The 26,605-nt window shown below is 38.6% G+C and overlaps 1 protein-coding gene across 1 annotated transcript in view; it reads right to left on the reverse strand.

The window, feature by feature from the left end:
* The window catches only part of LOC127797739 (cell division control protein 48 homolog B), a 68,220-nt gene that overhangs the window by 27,767 nt on the left and 13,848 nt on the right, over positions 1 to 26,605 (reverse strand). The window contains exon 9 of the mRNA XM_052330877.1: positions 15,731 to 15,859. Within this exon, the coding sequence (XP_052186837.1) occupies positions 15,731 to 15,859 (129 nt within the window). The remainder of the gene's footprint in view (positions 1 to 15,730; positions 15,860 to 26,605) is intronic.

The raw sequence follows: 26,605 nt of genomic DNA on the forward strand, positions 1-26,605 counted from the left end.
GTTGGGGAGAGGAGTAATGTTAGGCCTCCAGTGCTGCGGACCTACCAAGGGTGCTACAAGAATCAAAGGAATGATGGTGACACAACTGGATGGCGTAACAGCCAGCATGTGCGCCAAGGTTAGAGTAGGAACTTGGCTAGTTTGTGTAACAAACCAGCATGTGCATAACCAAATACAGTTATGGAGGGGGGATAACAACCTATAAAAGGGGATTAGAAGAGAGAGAAAGGTGTGAAGAATTTGGAGTTTTCTTGCAGGAGAGACCTGGACCTCTCGAATGCCCAATCTTGTTGCTTGTTTACATTTTTTCCTTGTAATTTGGGGTTGAAATACAGAAACTATCCTACTTCATTGGAATCCTATCTATTGTCTTGAATCTCATCAGAATGATTTTTAATGATTTTTTCAAGAAATAGTAAGTATGTATTTTGGGGGTGATAAAATCACTAAATCCTAAATTTGTACTAAAACCAAAATTTTATTTTCTTATTGTTATGGATTTTGATTTTTTAGATATTTTTATTAAATCCAAATAGGGGGTACTTTATTATTTACATTTATGTATTAAAGTAAATGGAAGGTAAAATATAAATAAAAGAAAATGTGGACATAAATATGTTATAATGTATACATATTGGAACTGAGAAGATGGGAGAAATTGTGCTGCCTAGGTTTTAATTAAAACCTAGGTTTCATGAGGCGCGCCTCTTGCCTCCGCGCCTCACCGTGCAAGGCGTGCACCTCACTGAAATTGCCTCGCCTTGGCCCAGGCAAGGCGCTAAACTGGCGCCTTAAGGCGCTTTGCGCCTAGGCGCGCCTTTAACAACTATGGTCGACCTCCTCGTTGAAGTAGGCGGCTACCAGAGGCACCTTCTGTTGTTCAGGGACATTATACCATTCAAACAGCTTTTCACATTTCCTCACCCACCACCAGGGGTTAATACCTTCGAACACTAGAATCTCCATTCTAGGCATAGGGAATCCTTGGGGTTGATGGTTCATCGGACCCCCGGGTCCCCTACCCAATATTCCTTCTTCTCTGCCCCCATGATTAATCTCCTCCTCTTGTATCTTTAGCGTGCAATCAGCCCTATTCCTCTGAAGGATAGGATATATCCCCTCCCTTGGGGGAAACTCAGGTGCTAGCCTTATTGAGTATTGACAGCCTAACATGGCCATGAACTATTGCATTTGTGCACCCAGTTCATCCCGTACTCGAGTGATGGATCCTTCTAGCCTCCTTTCCATTCCATCCATGGCATTCTCTACCCGACGATCTAACACAAGGATCGCTTCCTGATTCCGAGTCGTACCCAACTCTAACTGCTCCATCTTGTTTTGGCACTCAACTATCACCACCCCAGTTTGCTGCAACTGGGCTTCGAAATTCTTCATATGTGTCCTCTCCGCCATGAGCTATCTTCTCCACCCACTGGCCAGATCAAGCTCTGATACCAATATGTCACAACCCCATTGTGACTGCCATAGCCTTCCTACTAATCTGATGGGATTGGTAGGGAGATTCAGTCGTCCACTTGAGAATGGAGTTGACAGTAAAGAAGAACAGTAAGAAATAAGAGATGAGAGATGAATAGAGAGAGGGAGAGATAGAGAGAGCAAGAGAGAGAGAATGGTTAGATGAGGGAACATAATCTTCTTGATTTTCATGCATACCCTTCCCAAGCGCACGAGAGGCATATTTGTAAGGCCGTTGGAGGAGTATATTCTCCTGACAGGTGGGCCCTCACCCATAACCGCATAACAAACTCTGATTCTAACACATTCTACTAGTCCTCTAGCACACTAACGGCTACAGCAAAAATGATAAACATATAAATGAAGATCACAACTAGCAAAATTTAAAAAGAACTCCTAATAGCCGCCTTCGTGACACATGGAGGCGGGAAAGATGATTAGTGTTGCTAGAAAATAGAATGGGTTGTATTATTTGAAGAGGGATGGTGATTATCCTAAAGGGGATCAACTAAAAGATGCTTGCTCATTGCAATCTACCTCAAATCTTGCTAACATATGGCTGCATCATTATAGACTTGGTCATCCTCCTTTCACTCTCTTAAAGAGCATGTTTCCTACCCTATTTAGGACTCAAGATCCAAGTACTTTTCAGTGTGATGTGTGTAATATCTAAACATCATTGTGTGTCCTATCCAATCAATAATAAAATGTCTTCTAAACCCTTTGCCTTTGTTCACTCTGATGTTTGGAGACCATCTAAGAAACCTAACTGTTCTGGGGCTCGATGGTTCATTTCTTTTATTAATGATTGTACTCGAATGATCTGGATTTTTTTTTGTTAAAAGATAAAGCTGCTATTGGAACTATCTTACCCTATTTTTATCAAATGATTTCAACCTAATTTAGCTCTCCTATACAGAAATTGTGCACTAATAATGCAAGAGATTATTTCAACCATCACTTGCATCAATTTTTCCAACAAGAGGGGATTGTCCATGAGTCTTCCTGGATAGATACTCCACAATAAAATGGAGTAGCTGAACGGAAGATGAGACATCTCCTAAACGTTTCTAGAGCCCTTCTCCACCATCATCATGTTCCTAAGAATTTTTTGGGGGAAGCTGTCCTTACAAGTACTTATTTAATTAACCGAGTACCATCTAAAATTTGAAAACATCAAAGTCCTTTCCATTGTTTATCTTCCTATTTTCCTGACCTCAGTTTGCATACTCCTCTTCCTTTAAAGGTATTTGGCTGTGTCTCCTTTGTTCACATTCCCAAACATCATCGAGACAAGCTTGACCCTAGAGCTATTAAGTGTGTCTTCCTAGGTAACTTTCTCACTCAAAAGGGTTACAAATGTTATCACCCTTCTACTAGGAAATTTTATGTGTCCAAAGATGTAACATTTGTTGAATCTACACCTTTTTTTAGTTCCTTTCAGGTTGGTCACAAGGGGGAGACTTTGGTTGATGGTGACCAAAGTGGTGGTGATGTCTTTACTAACCTAGGCTCAGCACTAAAATGCTCAAGTATTGCTCAATAGCCTACATCTATTCCATCTCCTCAGCCTCCTATCTACTCCTCAAGCAATAATGAGCAAGTTGTTTTTCAATAGCTGCCATCTCCAATTAGGTTTAAAGGATCTCCTTATGTATTCAAACGAAGGCAGCCTATTCTGGAGCCTCAGCATGCATCAACATCAGACCACAGTTCAGGTATGGAACTCATACAGCCTTCAATTTCAGTTCAATCTAATCCTCCTACTGATGATTTGGACCTACCTATTGCTATTAGAAAGGGGGTTAGAAATTGTACTCAACACCCCTTGGCTAATTTCATGTCCTACCACCGTCTTTCCCAAAACCACAAGAGCTTTCTAGCATCTTTTGATTCCATTGTTATTCCTAAGTCAGTTGATGAGGCTCTAAAGGATCAAAACTGGAAACAAGCTATGCTAGAGGAGATGAGAGCACTAAAGAAGAATCAGACATGGGAGCTGATATCTAGGCCAAAGGGAGTGACTCTAGTAGGCTGCAGGTAAATTTTTAATATGAAATACAAGGCTGATGGAACCTTGGAAAGGTATAAAGCTAGGTTGGTGGTCAAGGGCTATACTCAGTCCTATGGCATAGATTATCTTGAAACCTTTGCCCATGTGGCAAAGATAACAACTGTAAGAATTCTCCTTTCACTAGCAACCTACTTTGGATGGACGCTACAACAGTTAGATGTGATCTGCCTTGCTACATGGAGATTTGGAGGAGGAAGTATTCATGGAATTACCTCCCGGATTTCAAGAAGGATTGCAGGCTTAAGAAGGCCCTCTGTGGACTCAAGCAGTCCCCACGAACCTGATTTAGCAGATTTTCTAAGACCATGAAATCTATGGAATTCGGTTAAAGTAGGGGTGTGATCACTCTCTTCATTACGCACTCAAGGGAAGAGAAGGTAACGGCACTATTGGTATATGTGGATGACATAATTGTCACCGAAAATGATGAAGAAAAACAGAAGATTCTCAAGGAAAATTTATCCCGAGAATTTGAGATTAAAGACCCTGGTATCCTCAAATATTTTCTGGGAATAGAAGTTGTTTACTCTTAAGATTGGAATTTTTCTCTCTCAACGTAAATATGTATTGGATTTATTGGCTGAAACAAGGTTGACAGGAGGTAAAGGATATAACATTCCAGTTGAATCTAACAACCAATTATGGGAGAACCCTAGCAATTAACCAGTGGATAAGGGAAGATACCAGCAATTGGTTGGCCAATTAATATATCTCTCCCATACTAGGCCGGACATTGTTTTTGCTGTCAGACTAGTAAGCCAGTTCATGCATAGCCCAACCGAGGAGCATATGCAAGCAGTAAGGAGGATTTTAAGCTATCTAAAAGCTACTCTAGACAAGGGGATCTTGTTCAAAATAGGGGCTGAGTTGGTCATTAAAGGCTTCATAGATGTAGACTATGCAGGGTCTCTTACTGATAGAAGATCAACAATCGGTTATTGTGTGTTCTTAGGTGGTTGGAGGAGTAAGAAACAAAGTATTGTGACAAGATCAAGTGCAGAGGCATAATTTAGGGCTATGGCTCTTGGCCTATGCAAGTTACTGTGGCTAAGGATCATCCTAGAAGATTTGAGGATCAAGATTCAAGGTCCAATTGAATTGTTTTGTGACAATCAATCAACCATTAGTATTGCTCATAATCCTATACAGCATGACAAGATAAAACATATAGAAATAGACCAGCACTTCATAAAAGAGAAGTTGGATGTAGGTCTAATTCATATTCCTTATGTTCCATCCAAGGAACAAGTGGTTGTTAACTACGGGGCTCACAATCAAGAGGTTTGAAGACCTAATATGCAAGCTAAGAACGATAGACATTCATTCTCCAACTTAAGGGGGAGTGTTCGTTCTCGAATGATAATCAAAGAAGAAAGGCTACACTGGTCAAAATGTGTCTATTTTAGAAGTTTCCAAATCTAGAATAGGATACTTTTCTAATTCAGACTTAGAAAACTTTCCTAAGAATGTATATATGTATCTTTCCTTTCTTAGGTGCAATAGGTTTCCTATGTTGTATCCTTTCTCCTCTATAAGAGGAGTCAGCCGTTTACATACGAAAGATATCAAGAATTATTCAGTTTCTACAAACCTGAATAGCATGAGCAATCTATTATAGCTATTGAAGTGTTTCCATGATGTTAGTTGGGTAGGCAAAACCTTGAGCATGCCCATATCAAACCATTAACTGGGTACACTTTTCAGTAATTATGCTGTATGATTTTTTTTCCTCAAAATTATGCTTTCAAATGGAGGAAAAAGGCATGGGAAGCAGGTATTATTGTGATCTAAAAGCATATACAACAGGATAGGATAGGATAAGAAGTTGGAAAGATCTGTATTAGTTGAAGAACAGAGCCACAAATTTTATTAGAAAAATTATAGGAATTTTAATGGAACCACCCCCCACCCCCCACCCCCACCCCCACCCCCCCAAAAGAAAAAAGAAGAAGAAGAAGGATGTGTATGTGCACACAAATTAGGGATGTGCTTTCTCACTTGTCAGATGTTACTGTAGTTTCCTATTTGCGGGTTCTTTTCAGAAAGAGTTTCAGAAACAACACCCAACAAACACTAAAAGTAATAAGTTAGTGTTCAGATGCAACCAAGTATTTATCTAAACCTTTGTATGTGGTAAAGTATCCCAGACTCCCAGCTTTTGACATGTATTTCTCATTTAGTAGTTTCTTTCAACACATTATGAAACTAAAATCAGGCCAAAGAGAAAAAAAGGAAAGAGAAGAAGAATGTAATGATACAACAAAAATTTGTAAGTAGTTGTGTAGTGTAGTTCCCACTTTTCAGGAAATGGTCTCATATTCTTCCACACAAAAGAAACATCATTTCCACAATAGTTACTGTAGAAAAAGGAGAAAGGGAAGCGGTATTCTCGTATATTTTATTGATATGAATGAAAAATATTTATACAAGAGTTTCCTAAGAATTCTCCAAAAATTTCTCCTCGATTTTATAGATTACATTCTTATTTTATAGGACTAGATTACAACAGAGAAAAATACAAATAAACCTAATCAAGAAAGGTACAAGATAAATAAGGAGAACATATTTTATCACTCCCCCTCAAGTTAGGGAATGGATATCAACCATCCCTAGCTTACACACCAAGTCTTCAAACCGTTTAGGAGGCAACCCTTTGCTCAAACAATCAACTAGTTGATCTTCCAAAGACACATACGGAATGCAAATCAATCTGGCTTCCAATTTTTCCTTAATAAAATGTTTATCTATCTCCACATGTTTGGTGCGATCATGTTGCATAGGATTATGTGCTATACTTATAGCTGACTTATTATCACAGCACAATTTGATTGGCCCATGGCTAAAAATCCTCAAATCTTCCAAAATAATTCGCAACCACAGCAACTCACATAAGCCCATTGCTAGTGCTCGAAATTTGACTTCAGCACTTGATCGCACTACTACCCCTTGCTTTTTACTCCTTTAAGAAACTAAATTTCCACCTAAGAAGACACAATATCCTGTGGTAGAGCGTCTATCAACCAAAGACCCTCCATAGTCTGCATCATTGTATCCTGTGATATCCAAATCTGTCCCAACTTTAAATAAGATTCCTTTACCGGAAGTTGTCTTTAAATAGCACATAATTCGTCGTACAGCTTGCATATGATCTTCTGTAGATGCATGAACTGACTAACCAAACTTACTGCGAAGGCAATATCTAGTCTGGTGTGAGATAAGTAGATTAGTCTACTAACCAATCGTTGATACCTCCCTTTATCCACCGGTTGCCCTTTATCACATAGTTTAACATTAAATTCCATCAAAGTACTTGCACCTTTGCCACCTAACAAACCTGTCTCATGCAATAGATCAAGAATATATTTTCTTTGGGATAAGAAGATACCTACTTTAGAATAAGCTACCTCTATACCCAAAAAATACTTCAAAATGCCAAGATCTTTAATTTCAAAAGTCTTGGACAGATTATCCTTAAGTTGTACCTGCTCCTCACAGTCATTTCCAGTGACAATAATATTATCCACATAAACCAAAAGAGCAGTTACCCTTCCCCCACAGGAATGCTTAAAGAAAAGAGTATGATCACCCCTACTTTGAGAATAACCCATATGCCTCATGGCTTTAGAAAAACGATCAAACCAGGCCCGAGGAGACTGTTTAAGGCCATAAAGAGCTTTCTTTAATTTGCATACTTGTCCAGACAACCCTTTATCAAAGCCAGGAGGGGGTTCCATGAACACCTGTTCCTCCAAATCTCCATGCAAGAAAGCATTCTTTACATCAAATTTGTGCAACTTCCAGCCATAGTGTGCTACCAGGGCTAATAGGATACACATAGTTGACATTTTGACTACCGGAGCAAAAGTTTTTAGATAATCAATGCCATAAGTTTGTTGATATTCCTTAGCAACTAGCCTTGCCTTATACCTTTCTAGGGACCCATCTACATTATATTTGAGGTTAAAAACCCACCGGCAGCCCACAAGCTTAACTCCCTTTGGCTTAGGGACAATGTCCCATGTCTAATTTTTTTCTAAGGCCCTCATCTCCTCCTGCATTGCTTGAACCCAATTATGATCTTGGAAAGCCTCATTAACTGTCTTAGGAATAGGAATTGTGTCTAAGGAAGTTAGAAAGGCCTTATGATTTGGAGATAAGCGGTGATAGGACATATAATTGGCCAAAGGGTGTTGGGTGCAGCTTCTGATCCCTTTGTGAATGGCAATTGGCAAATCAAGATCATTAGTAATTGATGCAGACAATGAATTAGATGTGGCAGAATTAGGCTGAGAATCAGAGGGACAATAACGTGAGGTTTCATTACCTAGATTAGGAGAGGAAACTGGTGTTGGAAGAGGTTCTGGAATGGGCTGTTGTTGTTGTGTCCTTCTCTTAAATACATAGGGAGATCCTTTGAATCGAATTGGAGTGGATGGCATTTGTTCTTCTGGAGGTTTCGGTTGGTCAAACGGAGCATGAATCTACAAATCATGAGAGGTTTCCAAAATGAGAAGATCATTATTTATATCAGCCCAAGATATATGTATATCTTGAATATCAGCACTAGGAGGACCAAAGAATGACTGATTTTCAACAAATGTAACATCTTTGGCCACATAAAATTTTCTAGTAGCAGGGTGATAACACACTTGTACCCTTTTTGAGTGGGCGAATAATCAAGAAACACACATTTGAGGGCTCAAGGGTCCAGTTTATCCCTATGATGTTTGGATACATGGACAAAAGCAACACAACCAAAGACTCTCAAAGGAAGAGGAGTATGAGAAAATACCAATGTTCTAAAAATCGGGCTAGGCGGCTGCCCCGAAATTGCCCTAAACGGGCCTCCTAGGCGTTGGCCCAAGTAATCGGCTGGCTTGGGCGCCTAGGTAGCACCTAGTCAGCCAGCGCACCTAGTGCTTTTTTTGGCTTTAAATATCAGCTTTTTAGGGCTTTTTTTGCTAAATCATAAATCGAACCTGTTAGCGTCTCCCCCTCTTCACTCTCTTCTCACCTCAACGCTGCTGCCTGAACGCCGCCCAGCTTCATCGGCTCACCAGTAGTTCACCGCCGTCACTGCGTCCAGCTCCATCCTCGCCGCCAAGCTTCATCGTCACCGCCTCTTATCCGTCACGTCCTCCTCGTCCTCGTTGCCTCAGCGTCGTCACCGCCGCCCCCGTCCTTACTGTCGAGCTCCATCTCCACCGCGGCAAGTTGCATCTCCGTCGACTCGTAACCTCTCTCTCTCCCTCTCTCTCTCTCTCTCTGTGGGTTGTGCGTTTGCTACGTTTCTGGTTTCTTTTTTATGTTTTTTATTTTTTATTTTATTTCATTTTCTTTTCTATTTATATATAATTATTAGATTTATATTTAGTTTTTATTATTAATTATATATATTCTATAATATTTCCAAAAAATCTGCTGCTTGCTTATAGTATATTGATGTTTTTATTATTGATTATATTTCTGTTTTTATTATATTGTAAAACATAAATTATTTTTCTATTTTATTGTCTTAATTTGAATCATTTGATTATTTTACAGCCATGATATGTTATTGTTATTTTGAATATTAAGTGAGGTTATTGGTTATATATAGGTTTCTATTGCAAGTTTCTTCAATTAAATTAAAAATGTCGGATGGGACTCGAAGTATAGGAGCATCGTCTGATGCAGCTTCGGTTTTTAAAACGAAGTCCAATGATATTGGATGGGAATATGGAATGTTAATTGATCCGAAAAATATGGATAAAGTTAAATGTAAGTTGTGTGGTAAAGTTATATTTGGCGGAGTTTACAGAACAAAAGAACACATAGGTCATATTTCCGGAAATGTTTCTGCATGTCCAAAATCTTCTCCGGATGATAAATCCAAATGCAAGAATGCTATTGTCGAGGCAAAGAGTAAGAAGAAGAATAAGAAGGAGGAAGATTTGATGAGATCTTTTGTTAATATTTCTGAAGGGGGGATGATGAAGATGAATTGAAAGAGTTAGGTAGCAAAAAAACGCCCCATACTCTTGGCCCTATGGATAAGTTTGCAACCTCCATCAGTCCTGAAACTTGTTTGACGAAAAGGCAACAAAATATCAATGAAGCACTCTTTAAATAAAGAACACAAACTGTTCGTGAGTATTGTGCTAGATGAGTGTATGAAGCTGGTATTCCTTTCAATGCTATAGATCATGATAGCTTCAAACTGTTTGTTGAGGCGGTTGGTCAATTTGGCCCGAGCTTCAAACCTCCTAGTTAATACCAGTTAAGAGAACCGTTGTTAAAGGGAGAAGTGGATAGAACTAAAGAATTACTAAAAAAGCATGAAGAAGAGTGGGCACAAAATGGATGCTCCATTATGACAGATGCTTGGACAGACAGAAAAAGGAGGAGCATCATGAACCTATGTGTTAATTCTAATGCAGGTACTATTTTTTTGTCTTCCAGAGAGTCTTCAGACAAAGCACATACAAGTGAACTCATTTTTGAATATGTGGACAAGTGCATTGAGCAAGTTGGCCCACAAAATGTCATCCAAGTAGTAACAGACAATGCTGCCAACAATATGGGAGCGGCAAAATTATTGAAATTGAAGAGGCCAAATATCTTTTAGACATTATGTGCTACTCACACTATTAATTTGATGCTTGAAAGTATTGGAAAACTACCGAAGTTTAAAAAAGTCATTGATCAGGCCAAGAGTTTGACAATCTTCATTTATGCACACCATAAGACTTTGTCCTTAATGAGATCATCTACAAAGAAGAGGGATATTGTGAGACCGGGAGTCACTAGATTCGCTTCTTCTTTCCTTACTTTGCAAAGTTTAATGGAGAAAAAAGCTCAAATGAGAACAATGTTTACTAGCTCTGAATGGGATGAGTGCAAATGGTCAAAGACTGTTAAAGGGAAAGCAACGTATGCTACTGTGATGAGTATTACTTTTTGGAATGGTGTGAATTTATGCCTTAAGGTTTTTGCTCCTTTGGTGAAGGTGCTTCGAATTGTTGATGCAGATAAAAAGCCTTCTATGGGCTTTTTATATGGAGAGCTTAAGCATGCAAAGGAAGCTATTAAGGAGGCCCTAAATAATATTGAGAAGAACTATCAGCCTATTATAGAGATTATTGAAGCAAGGGTGAAAGATAGGCTAGATAGTCCACTACATTTTGCGGCTTACCTTTTGAATCCCTATTACTTTTTTAAGGATATGGGTATAAAACTTGATCATGAAGTCATGGATGGATTTTTTAATTGTGTGGAGATGTTTTATGATACCAATGGTGAATTGCAAGGCCATGTTGTAAATATTGAGTTGCCAAAATATACTCATAAAGAAGGAACTTTTGGAAAATCGTGGGCAACTCAAGGGTGTGCAGAAAATGATGACAATTATAATCCAGGTATAAAATTTATTTAATCATTTTCTTAGTTTCTATTGTGTATAAGTTTATTTACTTTATACTTGTTTGACCTATGTAGTTAAATGGTGGATAACTTATGGAAATCACACTCCAAACTTGCAACGAATGGCAATAAGGATCCTCTCATTAACCAGTAGTTCGTTTGGTTGTGAAAGAAATTGGAGCACTTTTGAAGGGGGTTAGTGTATATTTTAAAACGTTTTTAATACTTTAATTTCATTATTCCTATCATTTAAAGACTTAAAGTGATATTACTTTTATCTTATTTATGTAGATACATACGAAGAAAAGAAATAGACTGGATATGCATCGATTGAACAATCTTGTCTATGTCCAATTTAATGCAAAATTGATGAACAAGCAAAAGAAGGAGAAGGAAAGGAATGTTGATGTGCTACTTGCTAGTGATGCCAGCAATGCACAAGGTTGGATTGTTGAAGGAGGAGATGATGAAGAAATTGATCCTGGTACGGGGCTTACTTGGGAAGTGGTTGGTGAAGCATCTGGAGCAGACCAGATGCTTCAACCTCAAAGAAGTTCTAGGATGAGAGAGCTTCATGAAGATGATTTCCAATCAGAAGAAGAAGAAGATGAACAAGAGCTCAATGAATTTGATTTTAAGTCTGATGAAGATCATGTATTAGAAGAATATGGAGAGGAAGAAGTCTAATTAGATAGTTAGATACTTAAATTCTTCAAGTATGGTTTATGTTGCATTATTGTTGCTTTTATCTTATTAAACCTAGAACTAATCTACAACAATTTGTTTTTTCATGCTTAATTCTATATTTCACTTGTCATTCCATTATTGTTGCTTTTATCTTATTGAACCTAGAACTGATCTACAACAATTTGTTTTTTCATGCTTAATTATATATTTCACTTGTCATTCCATTATTGTTGTATTATTGGTTTATGTTGCATTATTAATGCTTTTCAACTTTGATTTAATTGAAAATAACATCAAATTACATCACAAAATTTAAAAAAAAAAAAAATAGCAATTTTCCTAGGCCCCGCCTAGGCGCTAGGCCCTAGCCTGGTGCCCGACTAGCGCCTAGCACCTTTTAGAACACCGGAAAATACTGCTAGAAAATAGGAGGACAAGCATTGAATTGGGCTTTAGTGTTTTAGAAGAGTAGAAGGAACTCAATTAATTAGGTAGGCAACGGTCAAAACTGCCTCCCCCAAAAAAGACTTAGGGACAGAATGATGTAGTTAGAGAACTTTAGTAACATTGAGCAAATGTCTCATTTTTCTTTCTACTATACCATTCTGTTGAGGAGTATCAACACATAAAGACTCATGAATTATACCTTCTTGCTAGAAGAAGTTATGCAAGTGATGATTGAAGTAGTCTCTTGCATTATTAGTTCGGAATTTTTTAATTTAAGACCCAATTGAGTAGATATCATCTTATAGAAAATAGGCAAGATAGAACTAATAGCGGCCTTATTCTTTAAGAGATAAACCCAAGTTGTTCTTGTAATAAACCACCTAGCCCCAGAACAATTAGGAATTTTAGATGGTCCCCACACATCCGAATGAATCAAAGTAAATGGAAGAGAGGATAAATTGTTACTCACAAGATATAAAACTCTATGATGTTTAGAAAGTTCACACACATCACAATAAAGATTAGAAATGTCCAAATTTCTAAGCATAGTTGGAAACACAGACTGCATAGTACTAATGGCAGGGTGCCCTAAACGACAATGTTGAAGCCAAAAATCATGGATCGAAACAGCTGGCTAAAAAGCAATCGAAGAAGCTGAAGCTGGCTGAGAAGAGTAAGTTGAAGGTTTCTCCCTCTTAAGATCAGCACTGCATGTCTTCAGAAAATACAACCCATTCCATTCCTCACCAACTCCAATCTTCTTCCCCGTGTCCAATGCCTGAAATTCACATTTGTTTGGGAAAAAGACAACACAACAATTTAGATCCTTTGTTAGCTTATGAACAGAAATCAAGTTGCTAGAAAGATTTGGGACATAAAGAACATGCTGCATAGGCAATGAGAAATTGAGATTTACATTACCATGTCCAGCTATAGGAATTGTATTACCATTGGCCACCGTTATCTTTTTGGAGCTACTTAGTGGGGTATAGGAATTGAAGACATTTATATCAAAGGTCATATGATCAGTAGCCCCTGAATCCAAAATCCATATATTATTCCTAATATTATGTGAGACAATACTAAATTCAGAATTCAAGCAAATACTTGTTTGGGCCACGGAACAAGAACCACCTTGAATAGTCTTTAGGAAGCTTTTAAGCTTGCTGATTTCTTCGACATTAAGTTGTTTAGTCATGATAAATTAATCGGCTGTAACTGAATCTGTCTTCTCCAATGCAGTCTCTTCCTCCCTGGCAGCTTGATAGGCTTGAACTTGCTGTCGAGGCTAAAAATTCTGAAGATTCTTCATTCCTCGTACCTTATTCAGTACCGCTTCATTCCCATGCAGTCTAAAATAGGTCCCCCTGGTATGCCTGGGTTTCTTACAAAAAGAACACCATAAATGACGCAGTGTGTAGCGCGTGTGTGAAAAAAACACACCAAAATAAACCCTTGAAAGAGCAAACTTCAATGGCCGAAGCTTGGCTTTCAAGAAGACGCAAAAACAATACTGTTTTGCTAAGAAAACCCAAATAGGTTGCTGAAATTTGATTGATTAAAACTTGATTACAAACTCTAGATTCTAGGCATATTTATAGTATTTGGCTAATCCAAATCCATCTAATATTTGGAAAACAAAATCCAATTAGAATTCTAATAGAAATAAATCCTAAATAAAATTTAACTAGAATCCTAATAAAAATAAAACTCTAATCAAACATGAAGTAGAATCCTAAATCAAGTAGAAACATGAAATAGAATCCTAAATCAAGTAGAATTATAAAACTTAAGAAGTATTAAAATAACATTATGGCACTACTATTTTGGTGATACTATTCTGGTTTAGTTGGGTCGGCCTTGGGCCGAGTCTTGATTGGTGACCGCATCAATAAACCATCTTTATTTTGAGCTTTAGGATTAAAAACATTCCCACCTTGTTGTGACCTAAACCGAGAAGCATATTTCTTGTTAGTTGCCATTGTAGATCCCTCAAGAGAAGTCTCATTTAGCATAGTTATTCTCCTATACTCCTCACTACGAACAATAGCAAAGACTTCATTTAAAGAAGGAATTTTGTCTTTCACTAGGACCTGCACCCTTACTCGATCAAAATCAGCATTAAGGCCTGCTAAAAATTCAACTACCCTATCTCTTTCAAATATTGTAATTATGGTAGCTGCATCTTCACTACATTTCATCTTGATACCTTGATAATGATCCAACTCAAGTCAATATCCATTCATTTTATTATAGTACTCGGTGACAATTAGAGAACCCTATTTAGTACTACTTATTTTCATCTTGATATAAAAAATAACCGAGGCATCTTGCACTTTAAAATAAGTACGCTTTGCAGTATCCCAAATCTCCTTAGTCGTAGACAGGAACATGCAATTTTTACTTACCTCAGGGTGCATTGAGCCCCACAGCCAAGACATTATCAAGGAATCCTCTACTTCCCATGCAGCAAAATCAAGGTCTTTAGCATCTAGACTAGGCTTGGTCAAATGGGCCATTTTTCCTCTTCCTTTCAAGAAAGTCCGCACAAATTGCGCCCATTGTAAGTAGTTCCTTCCATCAAGCCTATAAGACTGATGTAACCCTAGAAGGTCACTGTTTAGACAAACTCCCCATTGGCATGTCAGATGAAGCACCGTTCTTTGTCTCAGAAATGTCTGTCATGGTGAAGAAATTGGCAGAGAAGAAATCGGCAATTTGAGACAGCAACGGAAGGAAGAAGCACCAAGCAACGGAAGATTTTGACACCAAGGATGGGCTAGAAAGACGTTGGAGAGCAAATCTGGAATAGCTAGAGGCGAAAGGGCTGCGGACGCTCCTTCACGTGCCGGCGCGTGGGGTCGAAGGCGAACTGATGGCGGCACGTGAAGCGACACGTGGGGGCGCATGTGGACTCCAATGGCAGTGGTTCTCTGGTGGTCAGCCGATCTGGTAACGGCGAATCCAATGGTGGTGGCAGTGCTAGAAGGCGGTGGCCGGACAGAGGCGTTCTAACGTGAACAGTGACGGTGCAATGAAGGCACTTGAACAGAATGAAGTGACTGTGGAATGAAGGCACTAGGGTTTACTGTATCAGCTTATTAACGAGGCTCTGATACTATGTAGAAAAATGAGAAAGGGAAGCGGTATTCCCGTATATTTTATTGATACGAATGAAAAATATTTATACAAGAGTTTCCTAAAAATTCTCCTAAGAATTCTCCTACATTTTAGATATTACATTCCTATTTTATAGGACTAGATTACAATAGAGAAAAATAGAAATAAACCTAATCAAAAAAGGAACAAGATAAAGATAAAGTACAAGATAAATAAAATACAAGATAAATAAGGAGAATATATTTTATCAGTTACAAATAAAATCCAACTGTTTTTTTAGTAGAGAAAATCCAAATGGTTATGAAAGAGTTTTTGTGATTTGCATCAACACTCAGATGTGATGGACAGACACAGAGGGACACTCGTACTTGTAACTTTTACCATAAATGCGTATGTATGTAATCATATCAACATTTAGTTAACCTTAATAATTGAAACATAAGGGATGCTCTAGTGATTTAAAGATGAGTTATATTCAGTTATTATTGCAATCCAAGCGACTAAATCAAATAACAAAGTACTAACCGTTTGGCACCAACAACGTCTGCCTCATCAAAGAATATTATGCTAGGGGCAGCAAGGCGAGCTTTCCGAAATGTATTACGCAACAAAGCTTCACCCTCTCCAACATACATTGAATATAATTCTGCACCACTGATGCACCATTCATAATTATCAAAACATGCACTTGCATATTGTAAGCATAATCTTAGTAAGCTAGTACCAAGAGATATAAGCTGACACAGATGTTCATAGCTTCTGGACTATTCAAGTGATGTAGGAATCAGGTAAATATATGTTCACTACAAGAAATTTGAAAGGATCATTATCACCCAAGTGCATAGGTATTATAAATTTATGATATTCTAAAGCCTTTATACCACCAAAACATTGATGAAGATGCTAAAGCCAGAGCAGTACTATAAATTTATGATATTCTAAAGCTTTTATACCAGTAAAACATTGATGAAGATGCTGAAGCCAGAGCAGCGATTGTTCACAGTGGCAAGCAAAAGTCAACACTGCATCATCCTGTGTCAGTTCCTGAGTATATTGAGGCAATGATGCATGGTTGGACCTAGACAGATATGCTTTAGGTTGGGAACGATTGACAAAGGGTCAGATATATTGTTGCTCAAGGAGTTCATGTCTGGGTCCTCAGAAAGGGAATGGTGGCATCAAATCCCAATATAGCAAATATACCCCAACTGGGCAATTGTATCATCTAAGAAGCCCAAATATGGGGCATCTGGATCCATCTTCAAACAGAGATTCCAAAACAGCCAATAAGTAGCTATTTTCCCAACAGGTGTCAAGAGGAAAGTCTTCACACCTATTCTTAGGCTAATGAAACATCAATCAATAATTTAGATTTATTAGGAAGATTAGATTAGATTCAATAGGATTAAAAGATTCTTATATGGTTCAGTTGTATGAATTATTCCCCTTCTTTTCTGTAACTAAACTTGGCCTTTCAGAGAATATCAGAGATCTAGATTTCAAAAATATGCAGACTTATGTTACAAAAGTCCTTGGGCTCGTAGCCCACCTAGCACAATGGCCATGTTTGAGGTAGTTGACTCACAACAGCATCAGACTTACGCATATTTGAATAGCACGATGAATTGGGGCTGATGAATTCTAAAAAACATGCATACTTATGTTAAAAATGTCCTTAGGCTTGTAGCCTCTTAGCACAATGACCATGTTTTGAGGTAGCTCACTGCAATGGCATAGGACATATCGCATATTTGATTAGCACAATGAAACGGTGCATCACCTAGGAACAAGAATACTAGATTGAGCAAGTAAACAATGGAAAATAGGAAAAACTTATCAGCAGAGATGGTTGGAGGAGATCTAAGACAATGTTTCATACCCAAGTAGCATAACTCCAACTATTCTCCTTGTTTACTGTGTATGACAACACTGCAGTATGACAATTCCAATAGACAACAGTCGGGATATGATGTTTGTTAAAAAGGAACTTTGAAGAAAATAGAACTCCTTCACTTTATTCCGTGTGTAAGCTATTCTATATATACAAGAGAGCTCCTAATAATTCCCCTAAAAACTAGGAATAGATTGCAATCCTAATTAGTAGGACTAGATTACAACAATAACTTTATAATTTACAGATTTACATAGGAGATTAAAAACTTAAAACAAATAAAACTTTAGTTCTTATCTTCTTGGCTCCTTATCGTCTTCTATTCAATCGCCAACTATTCAAACTTTAAACTTCAATCGTTGACACTCCCCCTCAAGATTGAGAATGGATATCATCCATTCCAAGCTTGTTAGTCATCCTCTGATACATGGCTGTGGGTAACCATTTATGACGCAGCATGTAGCTCGTGTGAAAAAAAACACACCAAAATAAACTCTTGTAAGAGCAAACTTCAATGGCCGAAGCTTGGCTTTCAAAAAGACGCAAAAACAAGACTGTTTTGCTAAGAAAACCCAAATAGGTTGGTGAAATTTGATTAAGAAAAACTTGATTATAAACTCTAGATCCTAGGCATATTTATAGTATTTGGCTAATCCAAATCCATCTAATATTTGTAAACAAAACCCAACTAAAATCCTAATAGAAATAAATCCTAATCTGACATGAAGTAAAATCCTAAATTAAGTAGAAACATGAAATTGAATCCTAAATCAAGTAGAATTCTAAAAACTTAAGAAGTATTAAAATAACATAAAGTAGAATCCTAAACCAAGTAGAATTCTAAAACTTAAGAAGTATTAAAATATTGTTCCGACATGGTCGGGTCAGCTTTAGGCCGGGTCTTGATTGGTGACCACATCATTCACCCCCACTTGAGAAGAATTCGTCCTCAAATTATGATCTGGATATGACAACTCAACGTCCGGCAAATACAAAGAAAGATCAACAACATTGAATGTTTTGGAAATATTTATATGATTTGGAAAATCCACAACATAAACATTATCATTGATCTTCTTTGTAATCTTGTAAGGACCATACTTCTTTGACTTGAGCTTGTTCTGTTGTCCTGTAGGAATCCGTTCCTTCTTCAAGAATATCATGACTTTATCTCCAACCGCAAATACCTTGTGCTTCCTATGTTTGTCAGCTGCTGCCTTGTACTTCTTATTCGCCTCGTGCAACTTTTGCTTGACATCTTCCTGAACTGCTTGAACGTGTTCGGCTAAGTCACTAGCTGCAACACTGAAACCTAGTACCTTTGGCAATTTTACCAAATCCAATGCATGATTAGGAACTTTCATGTATACGATAGAGAATGGTGATCTTCCTGTTGAGCTATGCACGGCATTGTTGTAGGCAAATTCCACTTGAGCTATGACTAGGTCCCATTGTCTTGGCTTGTCTTTGCAAACACTGCGAATCAGATTTCCTAAGGTACGATTCACCACCTCTATTTGTCCATCAGTCTGGGGATGTGTTGTGCTACTGAAATTCAAAGATGAATCAAACATTCTCCACAAGGTAATCCAGAAGTGACTCAAAAACTTTGTATCACGATCCGAAGTAATAGTTTTAGGGACTCCATGTAGTCTAACAATCTCCTTGAAAAACAGTTTGGTTGTAGCTACTACATCTGTCGTCTTCTTGCATGGGAGAAAGTGCGCCATCTTGGAAAACCTGTCAACCACTACAAAAACAAAATCCATACCTCGTTGGGTTCGCGGTAGACCCAACATGAAGTCCATAGACAAATCTTCCCAAATAGCATTGGGAACGGGCAATGGCATGTAGAGACCGACATTAGAAAAGTGCCCCTTAGCTGTTTGACATATATAACACCTCGCCACAATAATAGAAACATCTCTCCTTGCTCTTGGCCAATAATACCTTCCCATAATAGCTTCAATAGTCTTGTCTCTGCCAAGATGCCCTGCTAAGCCACCACCATGCAAATCCCGAATAATTTTCTCATGAAGAGATGTGCAAGGGATGCACAACTGATTTCCCTTCATGAGAAACCCATCATGCACATAGAAATCTCCTAATGGTTGCTGAGACATGCATTGTTCCCACACATGTTTGAAATCCTCGTCTGTCGCATATAATTCTTTCAAGCACTCAAACCCAACAATCTCAACACTAAGGGTCTTGATCAAATCCACACGCCTACTCAAAGCGTCTGCCACTCAATTATGCTGTCCCGACTTATGTACAATTTTATATGGAAATTTATCAATAAAAGCAGACCATCTAGCATGCATATCACTCCTCCATTGCCTCTGGCTACTCAAGTACTTAAGAGCTTAGTGATCCGTGTAAAGAACAAATTCTTTGGCAATCAAGTAATGTTCTCACTTTCTTCTGGCTTCACACAACTTCTCACTAAAAAATGCAATTGGTCTCTTCTCTTGGGACAACACAGCACCTATACCCACTCCACTCGCATCACACTCAACCTCAAACAATTTGTCAAAGCTTGGCAAACCTAAGACAAGAGCAGTACATAATTTCTCTTTTATCAAGGTGAAACTTTGCTCTTGTTCTTCACCCCAATGGAACTTTCCTTTCTTTAAACACTCAGTAATTGGAGCCACAATACTACTAAAGTGTTTGATAAACTGCCTATAGAAAGTTGCTAACCCATGGAAACTTCGCACATCACTGACATTTTTAGGGGTTGGCCACTCTCTAATAGCTCGCACTTTTTCCTCATCTACCTTTACGCCCTCTTTGCTTATAACAAATGCCAAAAACAACAAGCTCTCACTCATAAAAGTACACTTCTTCAAATTAGCATAAAGTTTGTTTTCCCTCAACACACTCAACACCTCTCGAATATGCCCCTCATGCTCATTAATAGACTTACTGTATATCAAAATATCATCAAAATACACCACAACGAATATACCAATGAAAGGGCGTAATACTTGGTTCATTAGTCTCATGAAAGTGCTTGGTGCATTGGTTAGTCCAAAGAGCATGACTAACCACTCAAACAACCCATCTCTCGTCTTGAAAGTTGTCTTCCACTCATCTCCAGGTCGAATTTTGATTTGATGATAACCACTTATAAGATCAATTTTGGTAAAAATCACAGCTCCATCAAGTTGATCAAGCATGTCGTCGAGCCTAGGAATTGGAAATTTGTACCCAATAGTAATTTTGTTGATGACTCTACTATTAACACACATCCTCCAACTCCCATCTTTGTTTGGTGTCAATAATGCTGGCACTGCACATGGACTCATGCTAGTCTGAATGTGCCCTTTTCTTAACAATTCCTCTACCTACTCACGCAAAATCTCATTCTCCCTAGGACTCATCTTGTAGTGTGGTAGGTTAGGCAAGCTAGCATCAGGAACCAAGTCAATGTGGTATTGAATATCTCTCATAGAAGGTAGCTCATTAGGCAACTCCTCAGGAACCACATCATGAAATTCCTCTAACAATCCCTGCACCTCCACTGGAATTTGATTCACCTTCAGTGGCTCACTCACACTCTCTCCCTTGATAACCAATAAGTGAACCTCTCGAGTATCCTTACACTCCCTCACAAACTTAGTGTGTTTATGTGTAATGGTAAGAAAATTTCGCCCCTCCACTTTAGAAGCTTTGGTTTGATTCTTTTCCACTATGGGTAACAAAGTATAACGCACACCTTCTTTCTCAAGCTGATATGTGTTCTTCCTACCCGAGTGTTTAGCATCCACATCAAAGTGCCAAGGCCTCCCAAATAAAATATGGCAAGCATTCATATCAACAATATCACAATAGACTTCGTCGGAGTACTTACCAATAGAGAAAGGCACCCTACAACGTTCGTCCACATGTATGCCACCAACTTCTTTGATCCATCCAATCATGTAAGGGCTTGGATGTTTTTCAGGAGTTAACTGCATCTTTGCCACCACGTCTCTTCCTATGATGTTCTCCTGACTTCCACTATCAATAATCAACTCAAAGATTTTTCCTTTCACCGTACACCTCGTGCGAAAAAGCTTATGCCGTTGAGTAATATCTTCATTCTTTTGAGATAGCATTAACTTCCTCACTACACAGGTATATTGCCCGTGTTCATAATCTTCTTCGTCATCCTCCCCATCAGGCCCGCAATATACTTCCTCTTCAGCAACATCTTCCTCTTCCTTTTCTACAATGTTAACTGTTTTCCTCCTTGGACAATCACTAGATCGATGCCCAACCTCATTGCACTTGAAACATTTTAAAAGAATAGGCTTTGCATAAGGATTAGGGGATTTTGGAAGATTAGAAGTAGTACCTCGAATGTTTTCCCCCGTTGTAGCCTTATTAGGGTTGACTGTATGGGGTGGATTGCGCTCCTTGAACCGACTTGCCTCTATCAAAAGCTGGTTGTTTATTTTCATTCCCACTATACCGACGATAGTTGTCATTACGAGATCTCTCACTCAACATTAACTCAGCCTTTAAAGCTAAGTTCCTTGCTTCTTGCACACTCAGAACCATCTGAACCCCAATTTTATCACGAATAGCAGGCTTCAATCCATTCAAGTAACGAGCTGCTTGTTGATTGTCACTTTCTGACAATTGGTTTCTCTCCGCCAATCGCAGAAACTCAAGAGGTATATTCATTCACACTCTTCATTCCCTGTGCACATCTTTGATAAGCTTCAAACATATATTGTTCATAGTCAGAGGGCAAAAACCTACCTCTTAACAGCTGCTTCATTCGTCTCCATGTCTGAACTGGCTGTCGGCCTTCCCTCAATCTCGTTTCTCTTAATCGCTCCCACCAAACAGATGCACCACCCTTCAACCTGTAAGCCACTAACTTTACTTGTCGTTCATCTGGGATCTCCATGTATTCGAAAAAACGGTTAACCTCAGTGATCCAATCTAGGAACCCCTCAATATCAAGATCTCCACTAAAGGTAGGAATATCAACTTTTAGTTTATACTCATCGTTGCCCCAGTGGTTGTGCTGATGCGCATTCCTCCTAACCCCTCTACCACCAGGGTTAGCTATTGCTCGACCAAAATCATCCTCTTCATCGCTATCTTCAATCACTGGCCTTCTAGGATTAACAAGGACATGATTAATGGGTGGTCTTCCCGCTCCGGCTTGATTCACCCCATTATTCAGGTTCATGTCATCATCAACTCGTAGTAAGGTGCCCAATTGGTTGCTATGTTGCTCCAATCGCTGCTGAATAGTACGAGTTACTTCCCGCTGTTCTTCGATTGCTCTCCAAACTGCGAACAACCCCTGATCACCGTCACGAGGCTAGTTGCTACCGTTACCTTCAAGATTAGCCATCTGATTGGTTGATTAATAGCTCTGATACCACCTGACGCAGCGTGTAGCGCGTGTGTAAAAAACACACACCAAAATAAACCCTTAAAAGAGCAAACTTCAATGGCCGAATCTTGGCTTTCAAGAAGACGCAAAAACAAGACTGTTTTGCTAAGAAAACCCAAATAGGTTGCTGAAATTTGATTAAGAAAAACTTGATTACAAACTCTAGATCCTAGGCATATTTATAGTATTTGGCTAATCCAAATCCATCTAATATTTGTAAACAAAATCCAACTAAAATCCTAATAGAAATAAATCCTAATCCAACATGAAGTAGAATCCTAAATCGAGTAGAAACATGAAATTGAATCCTAAATCAAGTAGAATTCTAAAAACTTAAGAAGTATTAAAATAACATAAAGTAGAATCCTAAACCAAGTAGAATTCTAAAACTTAAGAAGTATTAAAATATTGTTCCGGCGTGGTCGGGTCAGCTTTGGGCCGGGTCTTGATTGGTGACCGCATCAATTTAGTTAGAAGCAAGTTGTTCACAAGATTGATATAAATGGGGTACAAATCAAGCCATTATCTAATTTTTTTCTTTAATAAAATGTTTGTCCACTTCAACATATTTAGTTCTATCATGTTGAACTGGATTGTGAGCAATACTTATTGCTAACTTGTTGTCACAATAGTCTTATAGGTGCTTCCAAAGTGATTTTCAAGTCATCTAGTAATATTTTCAACCAAAGCAACTCACAAACTCCTAGAGCCATGGATTTGAATTTTGCCTCCGCACTTGACCGGAACACTACACCTTATTTCTTGCTCCTCCAAGTCACAAGGTTACTCCCTAGGAAGGTACAATACCCAGATGTAGATCTCTTGTCCACCACTGACCCTATATAATCTACATCAGTATAGGCTTCAAGTGTCATGCATTCACCCCTTTTGAACATAATGTTTTTTCCCAGTGTTCCTTTCAAACAATGCAGTATTCTATAAACTGCCCTTAGGTGAGTTTCTTTTGGATTATGCATGAATCGGCTAACCACCCCACTGCATATGCAATATTTAGCCGAGTATGAGCTAGGTAAATTAGTCTACCCACTAATCTTTGGTAGGACCCCTTATCAACTTCATTATCCTCTAGAACTTTCCCCAATTTGTGATTGGGTTCGATTGGAGTTTCAACTACCTTACAACCTTGTAGTCCCGTTTCTGTTAGCAAATCCACGATATATTTCTGTTGGGAGTTACAAATGCCTTCTTTTGAGTATGCAACTTCTATGCCTAAGAAGTATTTCAATCTCTCAAATTCTTTAATTTCGAACTCCTTGATCAGGCATTCCCTGAGTTTATTCCTACATTCTTCATCATTTTTTGTCACAACAATATCATCCACATACACAAGTAACACTGTCACTCTCCTTGTGGTCGAGTGGTGTATGAAGAGGGTATGGTCTCCTTGACTTTGTTTAAACCCTAGAGTAAGCATTACTTTCGTAAATCAGCCAAACCAAGCCCTGGGGGATTGTTTAAGGCCACATAAAGCCTTCTTCAATTTGTACACTACATTTTCTTAGGTATTTGGACTATATCCAGGTGGTAAATCCATGTAGAATTCCTCTTCTAGGTCTCCATGCAAAAAGACATTTTTTACATCATATTGCAGCAGTGGCCAGCCTAGATTAGCAACTAGAGATAGGAGTACCCAGACTATGTTTAGCTTTGCAACAGGGGCAAATGTGTCTAGGTAATCTATGCCATATACTTGAGTGTATCCTTTGGCCACTAGCTTTGCCTTATATTTGTCTAATGTCCCATCAAACTTACATTTGATTGTGTAAACCCATTTACATCCCACCAGGTGTTTTGCTTTAGGTAATTGAACCAGCTCCCAAGTTTGGTTTTCCTCAAGGGCTGCCATCTCGACTTCCATGGGATTCCTCCAATTCTCATCCCCTATAGCTTTGGTAAAGTGCTTGGGAATAGGTATGGTATGCAAGCTGGTCAGGAAGGTTTTATGTGGGGTAGATAACTTGGAATAAGACAGAAACAGATGCAACGAATGATGCTTTATATAGGTCCTAGTGCCTTTTCTAAGGGCAATAAGCCATTCAAGGTCACTTTGAGAGATTTTAGGCTCACTCACAAGTTCAATAGGTTCAGTTATAGATACAGAAGGATCAATAGGAAATTTACCTAATGAGATTTCAAGGAGGCTGCCAGTGCTGGTATCAACAGCATGTTCAGGAGATGAATTGGATTCTTAGACATGCATAGGGTTAGAAACCAGCCGCTTCCGTCTTGAATAAACTTGTAGGGGAGGAGTACTCGGAGTGGGCTCCTCCTGAGTCATATTTGATGAATCCTTAAAATTAACCGGACCAAAATAAGGAAAAGAATAAGAAAAATCCAGATTAGGTAAAGATGAAAATTGATCTTTGCTTATGACTATTTGGTTGTTATGAGAATGGTCAAAATAAGGCATGTTTTCCACAAAAGTCACATCAGCTGACACGGAATTTTTTTGAAGGGGGATGGTAACATCTATAGCCTTTTTTGGTAGAGGAATATCCAATGAAGATGCATTTTAGAGCTCGAGGGTCTAATTTGCCTCTATGAGGATTATGAACATGGACAAATGATAAACACCCAAAAATTTTTGGTTTCCATCAACTAGGGATATGAATGTCAGGGAAGTGTTTGGTTAGGAGTTGAATAAGGCTGAGAAAGTCAAGAGTTTGGGAAGGTAACCAATTGATAAGGGATGTGGCAATTAGAACTACTTCTCCCCAGTAGTGTTTAGGAACATTGTGGTAAAAAAGGAGTGCTCTAGTAACAACCAATAGATGATGTCCATTTTTCCTCTCGGCCACCCCATTTTGTTAAGGAGTATAGGAGCAAGAGGACTCATGGATAATCCCTTTTTGTTGGAAAAAATTTGATAGGGATTGGTTAAAGATTTCTTTGGCATTATCAGATCTTAGTCTCCTGATTTTCACTCCAAATTGAGTACTAATCATGTTATAGAAGTTAGGAAAAATAGTGCTCACTTCAAATTTATTTTTCATAAGAAATAACCACATCACTCGAGTGCAATCATCCACAAACACTATGAACCACCGTGCCCTATTGAGAATGGTTGCAGGGCCCCAAACATCGATAAGAATGAGAGAGAATGGAACAGAAGTTCTTCTATTCGATGAAGGATAAGTCACCCTCTTATGTTTAGCAAATTTACAAACTGAACACTAAAAATTTTTAACATCAAGACCCTTAAAAAAAGCTAGAAACATGACTCTAAGAGTGAAAAATGAGGGGTGACCAAGGCGATAGTGATGTAACCAAATCTGATCTCTACTAGATTTCACCAAACATGACACAAAATTCACCTTTTCCTTTTTCTCCTGCACATTTGGTCTCTCAAGATAGTATAGGCCAGCCCTAAACTTAGCAAGCCCAATCATCTTCTTCAATTCTTGTCCCTGAATTTCACATAAAATAGGATAAAAGTTAGCACTGCAATTGTTGTCTAGGACCAGCTTTTGAATGGAAATAAGGTTAGTGAATAGTTTAGGGACATGGAGAACATTCTTGAGTGTAAGATATTTATCGAGAATGATATCTCCTTGGCTGGAAACGATGGTTAAAGACCCATCTACCATGGTTATTTTCTTGGAACTTGAACAAGGGTTGTAGGTAATGAAATAATAAGAAAGGGGGGTCATATGATCTGTTGCCCCAAAGTCTAGGATCCAAGAGTTAGGTTGAGTTATTCTCGAAGCATTTAGGGTAAGAGAATGAGAGGAAATACCTATAAGTGCAAGAGAACAGGTACCTTTTTCTTTCTTGTCAAGAGATTCTAGAAAATTCCTTAGCCTCTCGATTTTTGCCCGGTTGAGATCCAAGCCTTCTCTTTGTTCTGATCCTTTTTGTTCTGCTTGTTGTTGGCTGCTAGCCATATAGGCTTGGCTTTTGCCCCCCAATTGTCCTCCTTTGGATGGTTTTCCATGTAACTTCCAGCATCTCTCTATGGTATGCCTAGGTTTTTTACAAAAGGTACACCATAGAGAGTCTCTATCCCCAGCCTTCTTGTCCTTTTTAGGAGCCTTTAGTGACACTAGTGCTAATCTCTCTATTGGAGAGTCGTCCAGCATCACTCCCC

This window comes from Diospyros lotus, chromosome 3 (assembly GCF_014633365.1).
Source record: "Diospyros lotus cultivar Yz01 chromosome 3, ASM1463336v1, whole genome shotgun sequence".
NCBI classification, from domain to species: domain Eukaryota; kingdom Viridiplantae; phylum Streptophyta; class Magnoliopsida; order Ericales; family Ebenaceae; genus Diospyros; species Diospyros lotus.